This window comes from Ranitomeya imitator, chromosome 3 (assembly GCF_032444005.1).
Source record: "Ranitomeya imitator isolate aRanImi1 chromosome 3, aRanImi1.pri, whole genome shotgun sequence".
In the NCBI taxonomy this organism is placed as follows: Eukaryota; Metazoa; Chordata; class Amphibia; order Anura; family Dendrobatidae; genus Ranitomeya; species Ranitomeya imitator.
In genome coordinates, this window is record NC_091284.1 from 835163235 (window position 1) to 835186658 (window position 23424).

The window sequence follows — 23424 nt, forward strand, 5'->3', positions numbered from 1 at the left end:
TACTCATCACCTCCATCATCAGTATCCAGTGACCGCCCATCGCCTCCATTATCAGTATCTGGTGATCGCCCGTTGCCGCTATCCTTTCTTCTCGACACTCGTTCACAAGTTATGGAGGATTTCGGCAGGAGGTTGCTCTAAACATGTCCTCCTGATGTCCCCGTCAGCCCCAGAGAGTCCTGGCAGGGTGCAATGTGTCCATTGTACACTGTAAGAGACATGTCTCCTGGGACACTTTGGAGAAATGGCCACCACTGGTTCTACACCGAGCTGTTAGTGACGTCTTCAGAATCTGTGGCTTCTCTCTCCCACGACTGCCCAGGTTCCCTCCACCCACACAGTGACTATGGAGGTCTTAACACAGGCCTCCATGGCTTTAAGGCATCACTGTAGTCTATTACTGGCACCTAGTGAAGCTGACAACCCCATCATAGAAGCTGACAACTGCATCCTCCAAGTGTCGGTCCACCATCGCCCACCACAGAGCTGACAACCCCGGCCACTGATACACCTCAGCCATCATATGACCCGACAGCCCACAGAGCACACTCACCGGACAATGGCCTCCACAGCCAGCAGCCTGAAGCATGGACCCTCAGTACCAGCGTCCACATCACTCACAGCAGTGATCACCAGAGGAGATGGCTGCTTTGTAGTGTCGCTGCAGAGCTGGGTTTGAGTCAGAACCAAATACAAGAAACCTGAGAAAATGTGGTGTTGGCACGAGACCGTGCAAGGTAACGTGGCACCGATGTGAAACGGTGAGGCGAAGCGGTGCTGCATAGAGAATGTGTGAGCTAAAGTGGCACTGATGTGACAACGTGTGAGGTAACGTGGCTCCAATGTTAGACCGTGTGAGGCAACGTGGCTCTGATTGTGAGACCATGTGAGGTAATGTGGAGCCGATGTGAGACCGTGTGAGGTAATGTGGAGCCGATGTGAGACCGTGTGAGGCAACGTGGCTCCGATGTGAGACAGTGTGAGGTAATGTGGAGCCAATGTGACACCGCGTGAGGTAACGTGGAGCCTATGTGACACCGCGTGAGGTAACGTGGAGCCTATGTGACACCGTGTGAGGTAACGTGGAGCCTATGTGACACCGTGTGAGGTAACGTGGAGCCTATGTGACAGTGTGAGGCAACGCAGATCCGATCTGAGACAGTGTGAGGTAATGTGGAGCCGATGTGACACCGCGTGAGGTAACGTGGAGCCTATGTGACACCGCGTGAGGTAACGTGGAGCCTATGTGACACCGTCTTCAACTCAGCTGTCAGCGTGAGCAAGGCTGGTTATCAAAAATAGAGGGGTCTACATGCTGTATTAATTATTTAAATTTTTTATTTTTTTTTTTAAATAGCGTGGGGTCCCCCCCTCCAATTTTTGACAACCAGCCTTGCTAAAGCTCACAGCTGGGGGCTGGTAAGGGGCCATTGATTGATATAGGCCCCCCAGCCTAAAAATAGCAGCCCGCATCTGCCCAGAAAAGGTACATATATTAGATGCGCCAATTCTGGGGTTTTGCCCGGCTCTTCCCACTTGCCCTGTAGGGGTGTCAAGTGGGGTTCAGCTCACCTTTGTATTGTCTGGTAACATCAAGTCCACGGATTACTAATGGAGAGGCGTCTATAAAGACAATTAACAGCTGCGGGTTGCATCACGCAGCTTTCAGTTATTAGCAGCAGCAGCAGGTGTAGGCCGATGGGAGTAGTAGTCCCATCAGTCGGCGCCTGCTCTTGCTGTTATCAGTTGAATATAACTGTCAACATTCTCCCCTGTTTGTGCGGATCTCAGCGCGAGCAGGGGAGAATAATGAGAGCAGTCTTCAGCACCCGGCCCCAGGAAACAGCGCTAACTGTACCACTGCTTCCCAGGCGCCAGTACGTGTCACACTGATGTCACCCGTGTGCGGGATTTTATGTGGCCCATCCTGCTGTTAAAAAAAAAAACAGACATGTCAGTGTATTTTGCCCATGGACACATGGTCTGTGGAGAAACAGTCCGCGAAAACATACTGACGTGCACATACCCATTCGCTTGAATGGGTCTACGTGTGTAAGTTTCTGCAGGATGTGTGAAAATTGTCACCACACATACCGGAGACACGGACGTCTGAAAGAGCCCTTATGAGGGGCCATCGGACAGCACAGGGACCCCCCACCCCACAGGAGGCCTAACACACCCCCGAGAGAGGGCACCAACCACACACACCTTCTCCCCACAGCACAGGACCCCACCCCTTCCATGCACCGTACCGAGTCCCCCCGACACAGGGTCACACACATCTTATTTTATAGAGGAGTAGATTGCGAATCATTTCCTTGATGACCCACCACTCCCATGACTCCACTGGACAGCAGTGACCACACGGACCAGGGCAGCCGATCCTGTGCAAGTCTGCCCCCGGCCACCAGAGGGCAGCACAAGCCATAGTATTCATAGACAAAGGCCGTTCTCCGTAATCCATCAGTGCAGAGGATTTCAGCAACACTTTTCCCAGAATATCTGAGGCAGGGGTCTCGAACTCGCCTGGGTATATGGGCCACATATAGAAAAAAAATTGAATGGGGGGGGGGGGTGGGGCATTCTTTGAAGGACAAAGTGACATTTTAAGTGATACCATTATTTTTCTATACACCTTTTAAACATTTTGGCCGTGTTTATTTTTTTTTACAGCTTGGGTCGTTACGGATGTGGGGATAACAATTATGCATCGTGTTGTAGTTATGTCCCCATAGCCAGGTCCTACATGTATAACCGCTCATTATCCAGATTTCCATAGGTTTCCTCCACCCCCATACACAATTTAGTGGAGCGTACTTATGGTATGAACAGGTCGAGGGGAGTAAGTTACAACCAAAGACCCCCCACCATCCTCGCTGCAGAGAACGTACGGCACACGTCTCCTCCTATGGACACGGTTTTATTGGTGTGTATGGCCCTTTAACACCTTGATACATTGTGACGGGCGATATATGAACAGTAGAGGAGTGACAGAATATCACAGCAGCGGCACATGGGGGGCAGAACAGCCCATGGGGGGGCAGAACGGCACATGGTCATGGTGGCAGCGGTCAGTGCCCAAGTCCTGGATGATTGAGCGCAGCTCTGAGGGCTAGAATCCCATAACTTTACACCACCAGCAGTGATAAGAAGAGCAGCAGGAATATCAGCGGCCCCGGGCGAGGGCCGGAGCCCTTGAGACCGGCGTAGTATTCAGCCACTTTGACGTTGGGGTTGACGCTGCTGTTGAGGAAGAAGAGCTGCATACAGCGGCCGCTGCCCCGCCGGTGCTCCGTGAACTTGTAAGAATTACTCCAGAGCTTCTCGCAGAAAGCCTTGTCGGACGGGAAGACGACTCCGATCTTCCGGCACGATGTCCCCCCCGGACATTTATTTACTCCTGTTCGGAATAATGGGACAGACGCAGCTGTTAGGCGGCCATATTAGAGCGTCAGCTCTGGCGACAAATACCCGGCAGGATTCAGTCATAGTCCCAGAAGGGGGCGACACTCACCCTCCGTCCAGTCCCAGCCCTTGTGCCAGTTCTCCATGCAGGTGTAGTCATCTTTGCAGTCGTTGTACCAACCCTGGCAGTCCTCCTTACAGAGGGGAACGTCCACGATGCGCTCCTTCCTCCAGCTCTGGTCCACCTGCAGGCAGAAGAAAGCTGCATTATCCCCCAGTCACAGCCAGAGCTGAACTCACCATTACACTCCACTGCATTCTGAACAACGCTTGGCTATAGGATATTATATACAGACACGTCACATTGTGGATATTTACTGGACATAAAGCCATAAAAATTAACTACACCTCCTCAATGCAGCGAGGCAGCAAAGTACTGTCTGAACAGCTGCCAGAAACATTCCATAAAGCTGAATGCAGCTCTGGAAGTGACTGGAGGATAATCAATGACTTGTGTGCAGAACTGTGATTGCAGCGTTCGAAATTAAAAGTAAAAATGCATGGAGCCCAATACCCTGCAGCCTGACACCCGCCACATTAGTAGCCCGTCCCTCCCCCCTACCTGCTCAATCCAGGGCCCCAGGTTTGGGGAACACTCATAGAAACAAGTATCCTGGATAAAATGCTTCTTGCACTGTTCAGACATCATGCCGCAGTGATTCCAGTCAAAGCTATAGAGGTAAGACTGGTCCTGGTGGGCAGCATGGCTGGTGTTCTGCGTACAGCAGGCCTTGTCCTTCCATACGTCACACTGCGGAGGAAACAGAAGAAACCCCTCATCATCGAGGCCGCAAAAGCCTCCTGTCTGTACACAGGAGCAGTATTATAGTAGTTATATTCTCGTACATAGGAGCAGTATTATAGTAGTTATATTCTTGTACATAGGAGCAGTATTATAGTAGTTATATTCTTGTACACAGGAGCAGTATTATAGTAGTTATATTCTCGTACATAGGAGCAGTATTATAGTAGTTATATTCTTGTACACAGGAGCAGTATTATAGTAGTTATATTCTTGTATATGGTGACAGTATTATAGTAGTTATATTCTTGTATATGGTGACAGTATTATAGTAGTTATATTCTTGTACATAGGGGCAGTATTATAGTAGTTATATTCTTGTACATAGGAGCAGTATTATAGTAGTTATATTCTTGTATATGGTGACAGTATTATAGTAGTTATATTCTTGTATATAGGAGCAGTATTATAGTAGTTATATTATTGTACACAGGAGCAGTATTATAGTAGTTATATTCTTGTATATAGGAGCAGTATTATAGTAGTTATATTCTTGTACACAGGAGCAGTATTATAGTAGTTATATTCTTGTATATGGTGACAGTATTATAGTAGTTATATTCTTGTATATGGTGACAGTATTATAGTAGTTATATTCTTGTACATAGGGGCAGTATTATAGTAATAATAATAATAATAATAATAATAATCTTTATTTTTATATAGCGCTAACATATTCCGCAGCGCTTTACAGTTTCTTGTATATGGTGACAGTATTATAGTAGTTATATTCTTGTACATAGGGGCAGTATTATAGTAGTTATATTCTTGTACATAGGAACAGTATTATAGTAGTTATATTCTTGTATATGGTGACAGTATTATAGTAGTTATATTCTTGTATATAGGAGCAGTATTATAGTAGTTATATTCTTATACATAGGGGCAGTATTATAGTAGTTATATTCTTGTACATAGGGAGCAGTATGATAGTAGTTATATTCTTGTACATAGGAGCAGTATTACAGTAGTTATATTCTTGTATATAGGAGCAGTATTATAGTAGTTATATTCTTGTATATAGGAGCAGTATTATAGTAGTTATATTCTTATACATATGAGCAGTATTATAGTAGTTATATTCTTGTACATAGGGAGCAGTATTATAGTAGTTATATTCTTGTATATAGGAGCAGTATTATAGTAGTTATATTCTTGTACATAGGGAGCAGTATTATAGTAGTTATATTCTTGTACATAGGAGCAGTATTATAGTAGTTATATTCTTGTACATAGGAGCAGTATTATAGTAGTTATATTCTTGTATATAGGAGCAGTATTATAGTAGTTATATTCTTATACATATGAGCAGTATTATAGTAGTTATATTCTTGTACATAGGGAGCAGTATTATAGTAGTTATATTCTTGTACATAGGAGCAGTATTATAGTAGTTATATTCTTGTACATAGGAGCAGTATTATAGTAGTTATATTCTTGTACATAGGGGCAGTATTATAGTAGTTATATTCTTCTACATAGGGGGCAGTATTATAGTAGTTATATTCTTTTACATAATGGCAGTATTATAGTAGTTATATTCTTGTACATAGGAGCAGTAGTATAGTAGTTATATTCTTGTACATAGGGGCAGTATTATAGTAGTTATATTCTTGTACATAGGAGCAGTAGTATAGTAGTTATATTCTTGTACATAGGAGCATTATTATAGTAGTTATATTCTTGTACATAGGAGCAGTATTATAGTAGTTATATTCTTGTACATAGGGGCAGTATTATAGTAGTTATATTCTTCTACATAGGGGGCAGTATTATAGTAGTTATATTCTTTTACATAATGGCAGTATTATAGTAGTTATATTCTTGTACATAGGAGCAGTAGTATAGTAGTTATATTCTTGTACATAGGGGCAGTATTATAGTAGTTATATTCTTGTACATAGGAGCAGTAGTATAGTAGTTATATTCTTGTACATAGGAGCATTATTATAGTAGTTATATTCTTGTACATAGGAGCAGTAGTATAGTAGTTATATTCTTGTACATAGGAGCATTATTATAGTAGTTATATTCTTGTACATAGGAGCAGTAGTATAGTAGTTATATTCTTGTACATAGGGGCAGTATTATAGTAGTTATATTCTTCTACATAGGGGGCAGTATTATAGTAGTTATATTCTTGTACATAGGAGCAGTATTATAGTAGTTATATTCTTGTACATAGGGGGCAGTATTATAGCAGTTATATTCTTGTACATAGGGGCAGTATTATAGTAGTTATATACTGTATATAAGAGCAGTATTATAGTAGTTATATTCTTGTACATAGGGGGCAGTATTATAGCAGTTATATTCTTGTACATAGGGGCAGTATTACATTAGGTACATTCGCTGATGACCTCAGGTTAGCATCCTCAATAATCAGAACCTCCCACTCCCGTCTCCAAGACTTTACACGTGCTGCGCCGATTCTTTGGAATGCACTACCTAGGATAATACGATTAATCCCCAATCCCCACAGTTTTAAGCGTGCCCTAAAAACTCATTTGTTCAGACTGGCCTACCGCCTCAATGCATTAACCTAACGATCCCTGTGTGGCCTATATTAAAAAAAAAAAAAAATTAATTAACTGGTTCATGCAGCTTTACATGAACACCTGAGCCTTACACTATGGCCGGTCCGAATAACTATAGCAATTGTTACCATCCACCTCTCGTGTCTCCCCTTTTCCTCATAGTTTGTAAGCTTACGAGCAGCAGGGCCCTCACTCCTCCTGGTATCTGTTTTGAACTGTATTTCTGTTATGCTGTAATGTCTATTGTATGTACAAGTCCCCTCTATAATTTGTAAAGCGCTGCGGAATATGTTGGCGCTATATAAATAAAAATTATTATTATTATTCTTGCTCTTTTCTCACCTGACCATGTAACTTGTCCTCCGGTCCTGGCTCTGTCTTGTGGTGTTTCCCGTCGATGCACTGGTCCATGTAGTCCTCTTTGGCAGCAGACAGTAAGGACGCTGCGGTCAGGAGCAGGAGGCAGCGCAGCATGGCTCTAGAATGATGAACGTTTGGCACTATAATTGGTGCAGGTCTCGGTGTCTTTACATTGTTCTATGATCCGGTGTCCAGTTCTTTGCCAAGTTGCCCTAACATATTAGTATTAGGCCTGAATCGGCCTGTGAGAGACGCTGCGTATTTACAGCATATTAGATGGGATTTCTAGAAATCCTGTGTCCACTATGTGGGCGCCTGTGGATCACCCGCGGACTCCGAGGGTCTGTGCACACGATCATTAACGTCCACTGCACTGCCGGCTATTGAACGCAGGCGACTCCTGTGATCCGCTCGGAATCACCGCATCTAATACATTGTATGGGTGACATTTATCTTGGCGCCTCCACATGATACATAGACGTGCTGCAGTCTGGAAAGATGCGCCTCATGTCCGTCTCCCATCACTATGCCGTCACTGGTGGCTGCTGCACAAGCACACAGCGTCTGACCCGCAGCGTCCAGTGATCGTGTGCACAACTACCCTCAAATGTGACGCGTCTCTCTAGACTGCAGCATGTCAATCTCGCTAATCAGAAGTTAAAAATAATTGACTGTATTGAATGCAGTAAATCCGCACGGTTCAGGTAATCCGAGGAGTGACCACAGCGAAGATACGCTGCATCCAAAGCGCTGCCGACTCCTGACCGCCAGCACACACCCTCAGGTGAACGTCGCCATTCATTGACAGCAAACAAACAGTTACAACAAAATTATTGTGATGCTGGTCACTTACATAAGGGTTTTCTGAATGTGATGTGCATATACATGTACCCAGCTTTCCCAGAGCCCTGAATGGTCAGTTTGCCGTTAATAATCAGTCCATTCCAGACTCCTAGGTCACTGAGTGGGAAAGCTGAGTCCTCACAGCTGTAACAACAGCCATCAGTGATTACCCAGCTTTCCTACCAACTGATAGAACCAAGGAGGAAAATTCAGACTTCTGGGTCCTAATGCAAAACCAGTACTACCTACAATACAGGGGTCTTATGTGGCAGAGGAGCCCCCCAACCACCACCAATGCTGTACGATCCAATGACATTCGTTACCTGTACACTATATCAAAAGCCATGGGCCTGACACTACAAGTCTCAGCATGCACTGCAGAAGAAATACCTGGATTTTCTGGGTCTTGTAGTTCCACAATTACAGATGCAGTATATGACGCATTGTCTGAATGTCGGAAATGTCTTGTACTTACCGCAACAGGGGACTCGTCAATTCTGGGACCTTGTGGGCATGAAGCGGAGGGTTCAGGGGATCTAGGGGCCGGTGCTGACGTCCCACAGGTGGCAGGGATCAGAAGCGCACAGGTGGACGGGATCAGGTGCAGAGGTCCCACAGGTGGACGGGATCAGAGGCGGGCAGGTGCTGACGTCCCACAGGTGGCAGGGGCGGGGGTTCCACAGGTGGTAGGGATCAGGTGCGGGGGTCCCACAGGTGGCAGGGATCAGGTGTGAGGGTCCCACAGGTGGTAGGGATCAGGTGGGCAGGTGCTGATGTCCCACAGGTGGCAGGGATCAGGTGCGGGGGTTCCACAGGTAGCAGTGATCAGGTGCAGAGGTCCCACAGGTGGCAGGGATCAGGTGCTGATGTCCCACAGGTGGCAGGGATCAGGTGTGAGGGTCTCACAGGTGGTAGGGATCAGGTGGGCAGGTGCTGATGTCCCACAGGTAGCAGTGATCAGGTGCGGGGGTCCCACAGGTGGCAGGGATCAGGTGCGAGGGTCCCACAGGTGGCAGGGATCAGGTGCGGGGGTCCCACAGGTGGCAGGGATCAGGTGTGAGGGTCTCACAGGTGGTAGGGATCAGGTGGGCAGGTGCTGATGTCCCACAGGTAGCAGTGATCAGGTGCGGGGGTCCCACAGGTGGCAGGGATCAGGTGCGAGGGTCCCACAGGTGGCAGGGATCAGGTGCGGAGGTCCCACAGGTGGCAGGGATCAGGTGCTGATGTCCCACAGGTGGCAGGGATCAGGTGTGAGGGTCTCACAGGTGGTAGGGATCAGGTGGGCAGGTGCTGATGTCCCACAGGTAGCAGTGATCAGGTGCGGGGGTCCCACAGGTGGCAGGGATCAGGTGCTGATGTCCCACAGGTGGCAGGGATCAGGTGCGGGGGTCCCACAGGTGGCAGGGATCAGATGCGAGGGTCCCACAGGTGGCAGGGATCAGGTGCGGAGGTCCCACAGGTGGCAGGGATCAGCTGCGGGGGTCCCACAGGTGGCAGATCCCAGGTACCAGGATTCCGAGTCCGGCAGAGCACTTGCCCGGTCTCCTGCCCCCGCTAGAATGTGCAGAGTAATGACTGTCGCTCAGAGAATATCCAGGGATTCTCCACTGCTGGGAGCAAAGTGCGAGGCGCCATCTGCATTAATCTTTACCAAAGTGCTGATGTTGGGAGGATCCGTGTGCTGCTCGGCAGGTGCGGACTGGGGCTGGAATTCAGTCCTGGAATGTGAAATCACACAGGTCCATGGTGTCCCCGTCCCCAAGCACCAGGTGGGATATATTACTTATATTACCCTGCATGGAGGAAAGGAACATTTACTACAAGACCAATGTACTAATGATCCCGGAGGGGTGAGTGACGGAGGCAGCGACTTTGTGCTCCATCACAGCTCTCACCAGTGTGGGGGTCTTGAGAACAGAGATTCTGTTAACAACATAGCAGACAAGGCGGCCCCCGACCAGCCCGACCCTGCGCTCAGGTCACTCGCTCCTGCCCCCTGGAGGCGGATGGCACAGTTCACACCTGCAGGTTCTAGCGTTGCTCACATTCTGCATGGTGACGCTATATATATATATTTTCCTCTTATGTTCTCTGGCGTGGTGGAACGAGCTATAAATATGAGGCCTCTTTGTGTGTAAGGTGTGTGGAGAACCCCCCCAATGTGGGTGGTCCGCCATCCTGTCTGACTCCGCCGCCCGCGGATCGTACTTCATAACCAGCCAAGGTGAAGCTGCCAGCTGATCGCCCTGGTGCGGTGACACTCGGGGTCATGGTAGTTGGTGACAGCTGTGATGTCAAATCATATCTGCCATAAGACACCCCATTAATAACTTAATAAAAGCACACACAAAAAATACTTTATCAGAAAAAGCGCCCCCTCCTGACCAAAGGTCGTGACTGGTATTACAAACCTCACCCGTTGCCGACATCACTGGGTACAACTGTAACGAACCCTCAGCAGTTCACCTCTCGCAGTCCAGTTATGGTCCAGATCTCTGTTTGCTGTCAGTGAATTGGAGCTTTCATGTGGCACAATATGGCGACACTTGGCCTCAGGGTTGTCAGTGGCCGGGGACCCTGGTGTCAGGTGTCACGTCTGTCAGTGCCCAGGATCTACCATCTGTCAAACATGGCACCAAATTAACCACTTCATTAATACCGCCATTACTGCATCATGATGTGTGAAATGAGCTGGGGCCGGGTCCTCCAGGGCGGTCCGGCTACGGGTGAGGTTTAGTTGTGTTTTTTTTTTTTTTTTTTGGGGGGGGGGGGGCATTTACAGTAAGTGATTGTCAGAGACAGGCACTGGCATTTAAATGGTTAAACAGCGGCGATGGGCGCTCACAAGGGTCGCTGCTGTAACGGCACCAGGTGGCTGCGGTGCGGTAATATTTATTACGTCCTATGTTAGAAAGGGGTTAAAGAGCAAATTGATAGTTAAGTGATTGTACAGAGAAACTGCACATGTGCAAGATATGGCCGAACGGGCGTGGCTCAGTGCCTATGAGGGGATGTGGCTCAGTGCCTATGTGCGGGCGTGGCTCAGTGCCTATGAGGGGATGTGGCTCAGTGCCTATGTGCGGGCGTGGCTCAGTGCCTATGAGGGGATGTGGCTCAGTGCCTATGTGCGGATGTGGCTCAGTGCCTATGTGCAGATGTGGCTCAGTGCCTATGTGCGGATGTGGCTCAGTGCCTATGTGCAGATGTGGCTCAGTGCCTATGTGCGGGCGTGGCTCAGTGCCTATGAGTGGGCGTGGCTCAGTGCCTATGAGTGGGCGTGGCTCAGTGCCTATGAGCGGACGTGGCTCAGTGCCTATGAGCGGACGTGGCTCAGTGCCTATGAGCGGATGTGGCTCAGTGCCTATGAGCGGGCGTGGCTCAGTGCCTATGATCGGGCGTGGCTAAGTGCCTATGATCGGGTATGGCTCAGTGCCTATGAGGGGACGTGGCTCAGTGCCTATGAGCGGACGTGGCTCAGTGCCTATGAGCGGACGTGGCTCAGTGCCTATGAGCGGACGTGGCTCAGTGCCTATGAGCGGACGTGGCTCAGTGCCTATGAGCGGACGTGGCTCAGTGCCTATGAGCGGACGTGGCTCAGTGCCTATGAGCGGACGTGGCTCAGTGCCTATGAGCGGACGTGGCTCAGTGCCTATGATCGGGTATGGCTCAGTGCCTATGAGCGGACGTGGCTCAGTGCCTATGAGCGGACGTGGCTCAGTGCCTATGAGCGGACGTGGCTCAGTGCCTATGATTGGGTATGGCTCAGTGCCTATGAGGGGACGTGGCTCAGTGCCTAAGAGAATGGGCGCAGCTACAGGGCAGGGTGTAACCAGAGCCACATATATGGCATTTACTTTGTCGGTCTGCTGGGAATCGGACCCCCTGGAATGATTGCAAATCAATAGTCCTGTCATCTCATGTATTTTATTCCTTAATTCTCAATCTCTCCTTGCTGTCAGTGAACAGAAACCTCCTTGTTCACATTTAGCGGATGGAAACGTGTTCAGATCTAATACTTGTCACAGCTGAGGATTTGTTACAATTGCATCGGCTTTTCCACAGTCCTCTCCGACAGACTAATGCGGCTGTGGATGAACGTCCGTGTCGCTATAACATCGCACCCCCATAATATAAGCGTCTACGTTGGTGGACGACGTGGTCGGATTTTACCTGCAGACTTTGTCATTAGGTTTTGGATTTTAGCGTAAGAGCGGTACACCCCCCCCCCTTAAAAAAAAACAAACAAAACAATGAATGAAGCCTAGATATTAGGAAAAACCGTCTTTATTGCCTTCAGTCCTGCAGTTTGGAGAAGGTGAGCTCCGCCATCCCATCCCGGATGTATCGGAAATACTCCAGGTGGCCGCGGTGCATCTTCAGCTGATATTTCCCGGACGTCTTGACGTACTGCAAGAAATGGGGGGCCCCGGGGAAGAGCACATTGTCTGCCAGGACCACGGACCCCTCCTGCAGCAGTCCCACCTCCTCCAGCAGCTGCAGGTCTCGCAGGTAGCAGCGCTTCCCGTGGTCCATGAAGATGAAGTCCAGCTTCTGCACCCCGTGCTTGTCCTTCAGCTGCGCGATGACGTCATTGGACGGCCCAACCAGGAGCTCCACCTGCAGGCGGGGCGCGGAACAGAACGCGGAGCCGTCAGTGGCGGCATCAACCATACCTCTGCCCCAATGTGCCATCACAGATGTCCCCACTGCCCCGATCGGAACCCTCCTTACTAGATAATTTGTGAGAATAAGAATCGGAACAGAGTTTGGTCCCAACTTAGCAATAATCACGACAACTAGTGTGATTCGGCCGCACAGAATAAATCAATACATCTCACCGTGTCGTCGTCAAACCCGGCCAGTCGGATCACCTTCTCGGCCACCGCAGCTTTCCCGGGGTTGGCATCCACAGTGTAGAGTCTAGCGCCCAGGGGCAGCGCCTGCGCCATTATTATGGTGGCGTATCCGCACTGAGTGCCCAGCTCCAGAACATTGAGCGGCGCGTTCTCATAAATCAGCCGGTCCAGGACCTTCCCTGAAAAGAAACATCCAGACCCAAAAGTGACAACTCACGAGGAAGGACCCCATAAGGTTGAAGAATGGACATTTCTCAGTCCAGGGGGCTCGTTGTAAGTTTTACCTTTCTGGGGCCCGATGTTACTTAGATATTCGCAGTGATAGCAATATTGGTCAAATGTGTTGAGCACGTGCTGGGGGTCTCCAGGGATGGCATGGGTGATAACATACTGAAAGGCCCTCTCCTCCCGGGGGATACCGGTGAGATAGTCCTGAATACGGCGCACTATGACGGCACGATAGAAGAGCAGAAAGTAATGACGGTAGCGGATGATCACGGTGATAACGAAGGGGATGAAGGCCAGAGCAATGGCGGGAGACACCATGGTCCAACCTGCACAACAGAAGACAGGATGGTGTGAAAACTAATCATAATCCTCCTTCACCAGAGAAATATCACAACTACTTTAATACTGACCCTCTATGTACAAGAATATAACTACTATAATACTGCCCCCTATATACAAGAATATAACTACTATAATACTGCTCCTATGTACAAGAATATAACTACTATAATACGGACCCTCTATGTACAAGAATATAACTACTATAATACTGCCCCCTATATACAAGAATATAACTACCATAATACTGCCCCTCTATGTACAAGAATATAACTACTATAATACTGCTCCTATATACAAGAATATAACTACTATAATACTGCCCCTATGTACAAGAATATAACTACTATAATACTGCTCCCTATGTGCAAGAATATAGCTACTATAATACTGCTCCCTATGTACAAGAATATAACTACTATAATACTGCCCCTATGTACAAGAATATAACTACTATAATACTGCTCCCTATGTGCAAGAATATAGCTACTATAATACTGCTCCCTATGTACAAGAATATAACTACTATAATACTGACCCTCTATGTACAAGAATATAACTACTATAATACTGCCCCCTATATACAAGAATATAACTACCATAATACTGCTCCTATGTACAAGAATATAACTACTATAATACTGCTCCTATGTACAAGAATATATCTACTATAATACTGCTCCTATGTACAAGAATATAACTACTATAATACTGCTCCTATGTACAAGAATATAACTACTATAATACTGCTCCTATGTACAAGAATATAACTACTATAATACTGCTCCTATGTACAAGAATATAACTACTATAATACTGCCCCCATGTACAAGAATATAACTACTATAATACTGCCCCCTATGTACAAGAATATAACTACTATAATACTGCTCCTATGTACAAGAATATAACTACTATAATACTGCTCCTATGTACAAGAATATAACTACTATAATACTGCTCCTATGTACAAGAATATAACTACAATATTCTACTTCGTGATAATGTGTGCAACCTGTATAGCGCTGCGGAATATGTTAGCGCTATATAAAAATAAAGGTTATTATTATGTTGAGAATCAGTTGTACTTCTGTCACTTTATGACCTTTTTCTGTGTATTTCTTATATTTGCCCATTTTCCTGCGTGAAACATGTCGGAATAGATGTGTATTATTGCATCGTTATCGTTACCTTGTTCGGTGTCTGGCAGTTTCTTCTCTCTTGTGTTCCTCTGATCTGCGTTGTTTGTCTTCTATTCTCCATTATTAATGAGTGGGTGCAGCCAGTTAGGGGACAACACACGAGAGGCATTACTCAGGTTGCAAAGGTGCCAGGTGTTATGGGGTGAAGATACAGACCGCTCACTATCTGCTCTACCCAGTTATAATATTCAGTCTTATATATTAATGTTTACTGATAATAGCGAGAACCAATGTGTACATACATTACATTACTGATCCTGAGTTACATCCTGTATTATACTCCAGAGCTGCACTCACTATTCTGCTGGTGCAGTCACTGTGTACATACATTACATTACTGATCCTGAGTTACCTCCTGTATTATACCCCAGAGCTGCACTCACTATTCTGCTGGTGCAGTCACTGTGTACATACATTACATTACTGATCCTGAGTTACCTCCTGTATTATACCCCAGAGCTGCACTCACTGTTCTGCTGGTGCAGTCACTGTGTACATACATTACATTACTGATCCTGAGTTACATCCTGTATTATACTCCAGAGCTGCACTCACTATTCTGCTGGTGCAGTCACTGTGTACATACATTACTGATCCTGAGTTACCTCCTGTATTATACCCCAGAGCTGCACTCACTATTCTGCTGGTGCAGTCACTGTGTACATACATTACATTACTGAGCCTGAGTTACCTCCTGTATTATACCCCAGAGCTGCACTCACTATTCTGCTGGTGCAGTCACTGTGTACATACATTACATTACTGATCCTGAGTTACATCCTGTATTATACTCCAGAGCTGCACTCACTATTCTGCGGGTGCAGTCACTGTGTACATACATTACATTACTGATCCTGAGTTACATCCTGTATTATACCCCAGAGCTGCACTCACTATTCTGCTGGTGCAGTCACTGTGTACATACATTACATTACTGATCCTGAGTTACCTCCTGTATTATACTCCAGAACTGCACTCAGTATTCTGCTGGTGCAGTCACTGTGTACATACATTACATTACTGATCCTGAGTTACCTCCTGTATTATACCCCAGAGCTGCACTCGCTATTCTGCTGGTGCAGTCACTGTGTACATACATTACATTACTGATCCTGAGTTACCTCCTGTATTATACCCCAGAGCTGCACTCACTGTTCTGCTGGTGCAGTCACTGTGTACATACATTACATTACTGATCCTGAGTTACCTCCTGTATTATACCCCAGAGCTGCACTCACTGTTCTGCTGGTGCAGTCACTGTGTACATACATTACATTACTGATCCTGAGTTACCTCCTATATTATACTCCAGAGCTGCACTCACTATTCTGCTGGTGCAGTCACTGTGTACATACATTACATTACTGATCCTGAGTTACATCCTGTATTATACCCCAGAGATGAACTCACTGTTCTGCTGGTGCAGTCACTGTGTACATACATTACATTACTGATCCTGAGTTACCTCCTATATTATACTCCAGAGCTGCACTCACTATTCTGCTGGTGCAGTCACTGTGTACATACATTACATTACTGATCCTGAGTTACATCCTGTATTATACCCCAGAGATGAACTCACTATTCTGCTGGTGCAGACACTGTGTACATACATTACTGATCCTGAGTTACATCCTGTATTATACCCCAGAGCTGCACTCACTATTCTGCTGGTGCAGTCACTGTGTACATACATTACATTACTGATCCTGAGTTACCTCCTATATCATACTCCAGAGCTGCACTCACTATTCTGCTGGTGCAGTCACTGTGTACATACATTACATTACTGATCCTGAGTTACATCCTGTATTATACCCCAGAGCTGCACTCACTTTTCTGCTGGTGCAGTCACTGTGTACATACATTACATTACTGATCCTGAGTTACATCCTGTATTATACCCCAGAGCTGCACTCACTATTCTGCTGGTGCAGTCACTGTGTACATACATTACATTACTGATCCTGAGTTACCTCCTATATTATACTCCAGAGCTGCACTCACTATTCTGCTGGTGCAGTCAATGTGTACATACATTACATTACTGATCCTGAGTTACATCCTGTATTATACTCCAGAGCTGCACTCACTATTCTGCTGGAGCAGTCACTGTGTACATACATACATTACTGATCCTGAGTTACATCCTGTATTATACTCCAGAGCTGCACTCACTATTCTGCTGGTGCAGTCACTGTGTACATACATTACATTACTGATCCTGAGTTACCTCCTGTATTATACCCCAGAGCTGCACTCGCTATTCTGCTGGTGCAGTCACTGTGTACATACATTACATTACTGATCCTGAGTTACCTCCTGTATTATACCCCAGAGCTGCACTCACTGTTCTGCTGGTGCAGTCACTGTGTACATACATTACATTACTGATCCTGAGTTACCTCCTATATTATACTCCAGAGCTGCACTCACTATTCTGCTGGTGCAGTCACTGTGTACATACATTACATTACTGATCCTGAGTTACATCCTGTATTATACCCCAGAGATGAACTCGCTATTCTGCTAGTGCAGTCACTGTGTACATACATTACTGATCCTGAGTTACATCCTGTATTGTACCCCAGAGCTGCACTCACTATTCTGCTGGTGCAGTCACTGTGTACATACATTACATTACTGATCCTGAGTTACCTCCTATATTATACTCCAGAGCTGCACTCACTATTCTGCTGGTGCAGTCACTGTGTACATACATTACATTACTGATCCTGAGTTACATCCTGTATTATACTCCAGAGCTGCACTCACTATTCTGCTGGTGCAGTCACTGTGTACATACATTACATTACTGATCCTGAGTTACCTCCTGTATTATACCCCAGAGCTGCACTCGCTATTCTGCTGGTGCAGTCACTGTGTACATACATTACTGATCCTGAGTTACCTCCTGTATTATACCCCAGAGCTGCACTCACTGTTCTGCTGGTGCAGTCACTGTGTACATACATTACATTACTGATCCTGAGTTACCTCCTATATTATACTCCAGAGCTGCACTCACTATTCTGCTGGTGCAGTCACTGTGTACATACATTACATTACTGATCCTGAGTTACATCCTGTATTGTACCCCAGAGATGAACTCACTATTCTGCTGGTGCAGTCGCTGTGTACATACATTACTGATCCTGAGTTACATCCTGTATTATACCCCAGAGCTGCACTCACTGTTGTGCTGGTTGTGCGGTCCCTGTTTACATACATTACATTACTGATCCTGAGTTACATCCTGTATTATACCCCAGAGATGAACTCACTATTCTGCTGGAGCAGTCACTGTGTACATACATTACATTACTGATCCTGAGTTACATCCTGTATTATACCCCAGAGCTGCACTCACTATTCTGCTGGTGCAGTCACTGTGTACATACATTACTGATCCTGAGTTACCTCCTGTGTTATACCCCAGAGCTGCACTCACTGTTCTGCTGGTGCAGTCACTGTGTACATACATTACATTACTGATCCTGAGTTACATCCTGTATTATACCCCAGAGCTGCACTCACTATTCTGCTGGTGCAGTCACTGTGTACATACATTACATTACTGATCCTGAGTTACATCCTGTATTATACTCCAGAGCTGCACTCACTATTCTGCTGGTGCAGTCACTGTGTACATACATTACATTACGGATCCTGAGTTACATCCTGTATTATACTCCAGAGCTGCACTCACTATTCTGCTGGTGCAGTCACTGTGTACATACATTACATTACTGATCCTGAGTTACATCCTGTATTATACTCCAGAGCTGCACTCACTATTCTGCTGGTGCAGTCACTGTGTACATACATTACATTACTGATCCTGAGTTACATCCTGTATTATACCCCAGAGCTGCACTCACTATTCTGCTGGTGCAGTCACTGTGTACATACATTACATTACTGATCCTGAGTTACATCCTGTATTATACTCCAGAGCTGCACTCACTATTCTGCTGGTGCAGTCACTGTGTACATACATTACATTACGGATCCTGAGTTACATCCTGTATTATACTCCAGAGCTGCACTCACTATTCTGCTGGTGCAGTCACTGTGTACATACAGTGGGGCAAAAAAGTATTTAGTCAGTCAGCAATAGTGCAAGTTCCACCACTTAAAAAGATGAGAGGCGTCTGTAATTTACATCATAGGTAGACCTCAACTATGGGAGACAAACTGAGAAAAAAAACCCCAGAAAATCACATTGTCTGTTTTTTTAACAATTTATTTGCATATTATGGTGGAAAATAAGTATTTGGTCAGAAACAAACAATCAAGATTTCTGGCTCTCACAGACCTGTAACTTCTTCTTTAAGAGTCTCCTCTTTCCTCCACTCATTACCTGTAGTAATGGCTCCTGTTTAAACTTGTTATCAGTATAAAAAGACACCTGTGCACACCCTCAAACAGTCTGACTCCAAACTCCACTATGGTGAAGACCAAAGAGCTGTCAAAGGACACCAGAAACAAAATTGTAGCCCTGCACCAGGCTGGGAAGACTGAATCTGCAATACCCAACCAGCTTGGAGTGAAGAAATCAACAGTGGGAGCAATAATTAGAAAATGGAAGACATACAAGACCACTGATAATCTCCCTCAATCTGGGGCTCCACGCAAAATCCCACCCCGTGGGGTCAGAATGATCACAAGAACGGTGAGCAAAAATCCCAGAACCACGCGGGGGGACCTAGTGAATGAACTGCAGAGAGCTGGGACCAATGTAACAAGGCCTACCATAAGTAACACACTATGCCACCATGGACTTAGATCCTGCAGTGCCAGACGTGTCCCACTGCTTAAGCCAGTACATGTCCGGGCCAGTCTGAAGTTTGCTAGAGAGCATTTGGATGATCCAGAGGAGTTTTGGGAGAATGTCCTATGGTCTGATGAAACCAAACTGGAACTGTTTGGTAGAAACACAACTTGTCGTGTTTGGAGGAAAAAGAATACTGAGTTGCATCCATCAAACACCATACCTACTGTAAAGCATGGTGGTGGAAACATCATGCTTTGGGGCTGTTTCTCTGCAAAGGGGCCAGGACGACTGATCCGGGTACATGAAAGAATGAATTGGGCCATGCAACGTGAGATTTTGAGTGCAAACCTCCTTCCATCAGCAAGGGCATTGAAGATGAAACGTGGCTGGGTCTTTCAACATGACAATGATCCAAAGCACACCGCCAGGGCAACGAAGGAGTGGCTTCGTAAGAAGCATTTCAAGGTCCTGGAGTGGCCTAGCCAGTCTCCAGATCTCAACCCTATAGAAAACATTTGGAGGGAGTTGAAAGTCCGTGTTGCCAAGCGAAAAGCCAAAAACATCACTGCTCTAGAGGAGATCTGCATGGAGGAATGGGCCAACATACCAACAACAGTGTGTGGCAACCTTGTGAAGACTTACAGAAAACGTTTGACCTCTGTCATTGCCAACAAAGGATATATTACAAAGTATTGAGATGAAATTTTGCTTCTGACCAAATACTTATTTTCCACCATAATATGCAAATAAAATGTTAAAAAAACAGACAATGTGATTTTCTGGATTTTTTTTCTCAGTTTGTCTCCCATAGTTGAGGTCTACCTGTGATGTAAATTACAGACGCCTCTCATCTTTTTAAGTGGTGGAACTTGCACTATTGCTGACTGACTAAATACTTTTTTGCCCCACTGTACATTACTGATCCTGAGTTACATCCTGTATTATACTCCAGAGCTGTACTCAGTATTTGTTACTTTCTTATAAAGGTGCTAATATTTCCACAGCGCTGTACATACATTATGATCACTGTCCCCATTGGGGCTCAGAATGTAAATTACCTATCAGTATGTCTTTGGAGTATGGGAGAAAACAACAGCACCTGGTGTTAACGCACTCAAAACACTGGGAGAACATACAAACTGTTTGCAAATGTTGTTCTTGGCGGGATGTGAACACAGGATTCCATTGCTGCAAAGCAACAGTGCTAACCACTGAGCCACCTTGCAGTGCTGACCACTGAGCCACCGTGCTGCCATTCTGTTGATCGTCCCTTCAGCACAGCACTTGTGAAGTGTCGGCTCAGGGTCCATCATAAACCGACCTGTTGTACCTTTTATTGTCAGGGAATATTGACCGAACAGACAAAGTTCAGGACGACGTCAGATTAATGATCGGTTTGATCAAATACACTGCTCAAAAAAACTAAAAGGAACTCTAAAGCAACAGAATATAACTCCAAGTAAATCAAACTTCTGTGAAACCAAACTGTCCACTTAGGAAGCAACACTGATTGACAATCAATTTCACATGCTGTTGTGCAAATGGAATAGATGGAAATTATTGTCAATTATCAAGACCCCCTCAATAAAGGAGCGGTTCTGCAGGTGGGGACCACAGTCCACATCTCAGTACCAATGCTTTCTGGCTGATGTTTTGGTCACTTTTGAATGTTGGTTGTGCTTTCACACTCGTGGTAGTATGAGACGGACTCTACAACCCGCACAAGTGGCTCAGGTAGTGCAGCTCATCTAGGATGGCATATCAATGCGAGCTGTGGCAAGGATTGCTGTGTCTGTCAGTATAGTGTCCAGAGGCTCTACCAGGAGACAGACCAGTACACCAGGAGACGTAGAGGGGGCCATAGGAGGGCAACAACCCAGCAGCAGGACCGCTACCTCAGCCTTTGTGCAAGGAAGAACAGGAGGAGCACTGCCAGAGCCCTGCAAAATGACCTCCAGCAGGACACAAATGTGCATGTGTCTGCACAAACGGTTAAAAACGACTCCATGAGGATGGTCTGAGTGCCCGACGTTCACAGATGGGGGTTGTGCTCACTGCCCAACACCGTGCAGGACACTTGGCATTTGCCACAGAACACCAGGATTGGCAAATTCACCACTGGTGCCCTGTGCTCTTCACAGATGAAAGCAGGTTCACACTTGAGCACATGTGACAGAGTCTGGAGACGCCGTGGAGAGCGATCTGCTGCCTGCAACATCCTTCAGCATGACCGGTTAGGCAGTGGGTCAGTAATGGTGTGGGGTGGCATTTCTTTGGAGGGCCGCACAGCCCTCCATGTGCTCGCCAGAGGTAGCCTGACTGCCATTAGGTACCGAGATGAGATCCTCAGACCCCTTGTGAGACCATATGCTGGTGCGGTTGGCCCTGGGTTCCTCCTAATGCAGGACAATGCCAGACCTCATGTGGCTGGAGTGTGTCAGCAGTTCCTGCAAGATGAAGGCATTGAAGCTATGGACTGGCCGCCCGTTCCACAGACCTGAATCCGATTGAGCACATCTGGGACATCATGTCTCGCTCCATCCACCAATGTCACGTTGCACTACAGACTGTCCAGGAGTTGGCGGATGCTTTAGTCCAGGTCTGGGAGGAGATCCCTCAGGAGACCATCTGCCGCCTCATCAGGAGCATGCCCAGGCGTTGTAGGGAGGTCATACAGGCACGTGGAGGCCACACACACTACTGAGCATCATTTCTTGTCATGAGGCATTTCCTCTGAAGTTGGATCAACCTGTAACTTCATTTTCCACTTTGATTTTGAGCATCATTCCAACTTCAGACATCCGTGGGATATTAGTTGTGATTTACATTGATCATTTTTAGGTTTTATTGTGCTCAACACATTTCACTATGTAATGAATAAAGATTTACAACTGGAATATTTCATTCAGTGATATCTAGGATGTGGGATTGTGTATAGTAAGTCTGGAAATTAGGAAAGGGTTAAGAAAATGTCAGTAAAGAAAACTGATACATTGTTTAATACCAGACACAGAACTTGAGGGGGGCTGAGCATGAGATAATGACCCCCAAAAATGATATTTCCATGTTATGCCCCGCCCTTTTGGCACTTAGAGGTGAAGAATTTGTTAATTAAACTGTTCATGCAGTGTTAGAAAACGTATCCCAAGTTACACAAGTACATCAGAGATTTTGGATGGGAGGGGTCTGGGAGCTGAGACCCCCCAGCAATCGAAAAAGCAAATGATCAGAAGCTTTCAGCGGAGGTCTGCTCTCCCCCGAAACCTGAGGAGTAAGTGGAAATAAAAGGAGTTTTCAGCCCCTGACGATCATTTCTGCTCATTTATTTCATTGATCGCTAGGGGTCTCGCCTCCCAGACCCCCAACAACTGAAACCTGGAAAATATAGCACCTCAGAAGTGCAGACGGCAGCAGGGACCCGTGGAGCGAAAGGGGCTGACCAATGTTACAGGAACATGGCTGATTTCTTCTATAAACAGCGCCACCCAAGTCCACAGGTTGTGTGTGGTATAGCAGCTCAGCTGCACTGAGGTGAGTGGTCAGCGGTGACAACCTGTGGCCAGGAGGAGCGGCGTACTGGAGGAAGCAGCCATGGGTTTTGGTTTTCCACCATATTCTGGACTATGTTGTCGGATCCTTGGGAAACGAACAAAAGCAGCTTCCTTCTGGGCATCGAAGAGTCGCACGGTGGAGCCCCGGGCAGCCATAAGGGCCACGTCTAGTGCTCCGGTGGCCGCCGTCACTCCGAGGACTCCTGATCCTTAATAACAGGATCCGCGGAGATTACTGTACTTGTCTTTATTATGTACACCCCTCCTCACATGTACAGCGCCATGGAATAAATGGCGCTATAATAATAATAACAGATGGAGAACACAAGGCGGCGGCTTTATCCGCGGAGATTACTGTACCTGTTTATTATGTATACCCCTCCTCACATGTACAGCGCCATGGAATAAATGGCGCTATAATAACAGATGGAGAACACAAGGCGGCGGCTTTATCCGCGGAGATT

General features: G+C 46.4%; 2 protein-coding genes across 2 annotated transcripts; both read right to left on the reverse strand.

The window, feature by feature from the left end:
• Positions 1-2636: 2636 nt before the first annotated feature.
• Positions 2637-9160, reverse strand: LOC138671379 (folate receptor beta-like). The gene is made up of 5 exons (XM_069759506.1): positions 8483-9160; positions 7147-7282; positions 4028-4216; positions 3515-3650; positions 2637-3400 (listed from the first exon to the last, which is right to left on the reverse strand). The coding sequence occupies exons 2-5, from the start codon at positions 7276-7278 to the stop codon at positions 3129-3131; spliced, it is 729 nt and encodes a 242-aa protein (XP_069615607.1). The 5' UTR covers positions 7279-7282; positions 8483-9160; the 3' UTR covers positions 2637-3128.
• Positions 9161-12281: 3121 nt separating this feature from the next.
• On the reverse strand, positions 12282-14748 carry LOC138672385 (transmembrane O-methyltransferase homolog). The gene is made up of 4 exons (XM_069760320.1): positions 14622-14748; positions 13148-13417; positions 12846-13042; positions 12282-12624 (listed from the first exon to the last, which is right to left on the reverse strand). The coding sequence occupies exons 2-4, from the start codon at positions 13407-13409 to the stop codon at positions 12301-12303; spliced, it is 783 nt and encodes a 260-aa protein (XP_069616421.1). The 5' UTR covers positions 13410-13417; positions 14622-14748; the 3' UTR covers positions 12282-12300.
• Between the last annotated feature and the right edge of the window lie 8676 nt (positions 14749-23424).

Coding starts and splice junctions, on each gene's coding strand:
- LOC138672385 (XM_069760320.1), bottom strand. CDS start 13,409: ATGGTGTCTCCCGCCATTGCTCTGGCCTTCATCCCCTTCGTTATCACC. Junction 13,043..13,147: donor TAACATCGGGCCCCAGAAAG/GTAAAACTTACA, acceptor GTTTCTTTTCAG/GGAAGGTCCTGGACCGGCTG. Junction 12,625..12,845: donor CCGGGTTTGACGACGACACG/GTGAGATGTATT, acceptor CCCCGCCTGCAG/GTGGAGCTCCTGGTTGGGCC.
- LOC138671379 (XM_069759506.1), bottom strand. CDS start 7,278: ATGCTGCGCTGCCTCCTGCTCCTGACCGCAGCGTCCTTACTGTCTGCT. Junction 3,651..4,027: donor TGGGGCCCTGGATTGAGCAG/GTAGGGGGGAGG, acceptor TTCTGCCTGCAG/GTGGACCAGAGCTGGAGGAA. Junction 3,401..3,514: donor GGGCTGGGACTGGACGGAGG/GTGAGTGTCGCC, acceptor TATTCCGAACAG/GAGTAAATAAATGTCCGGGG.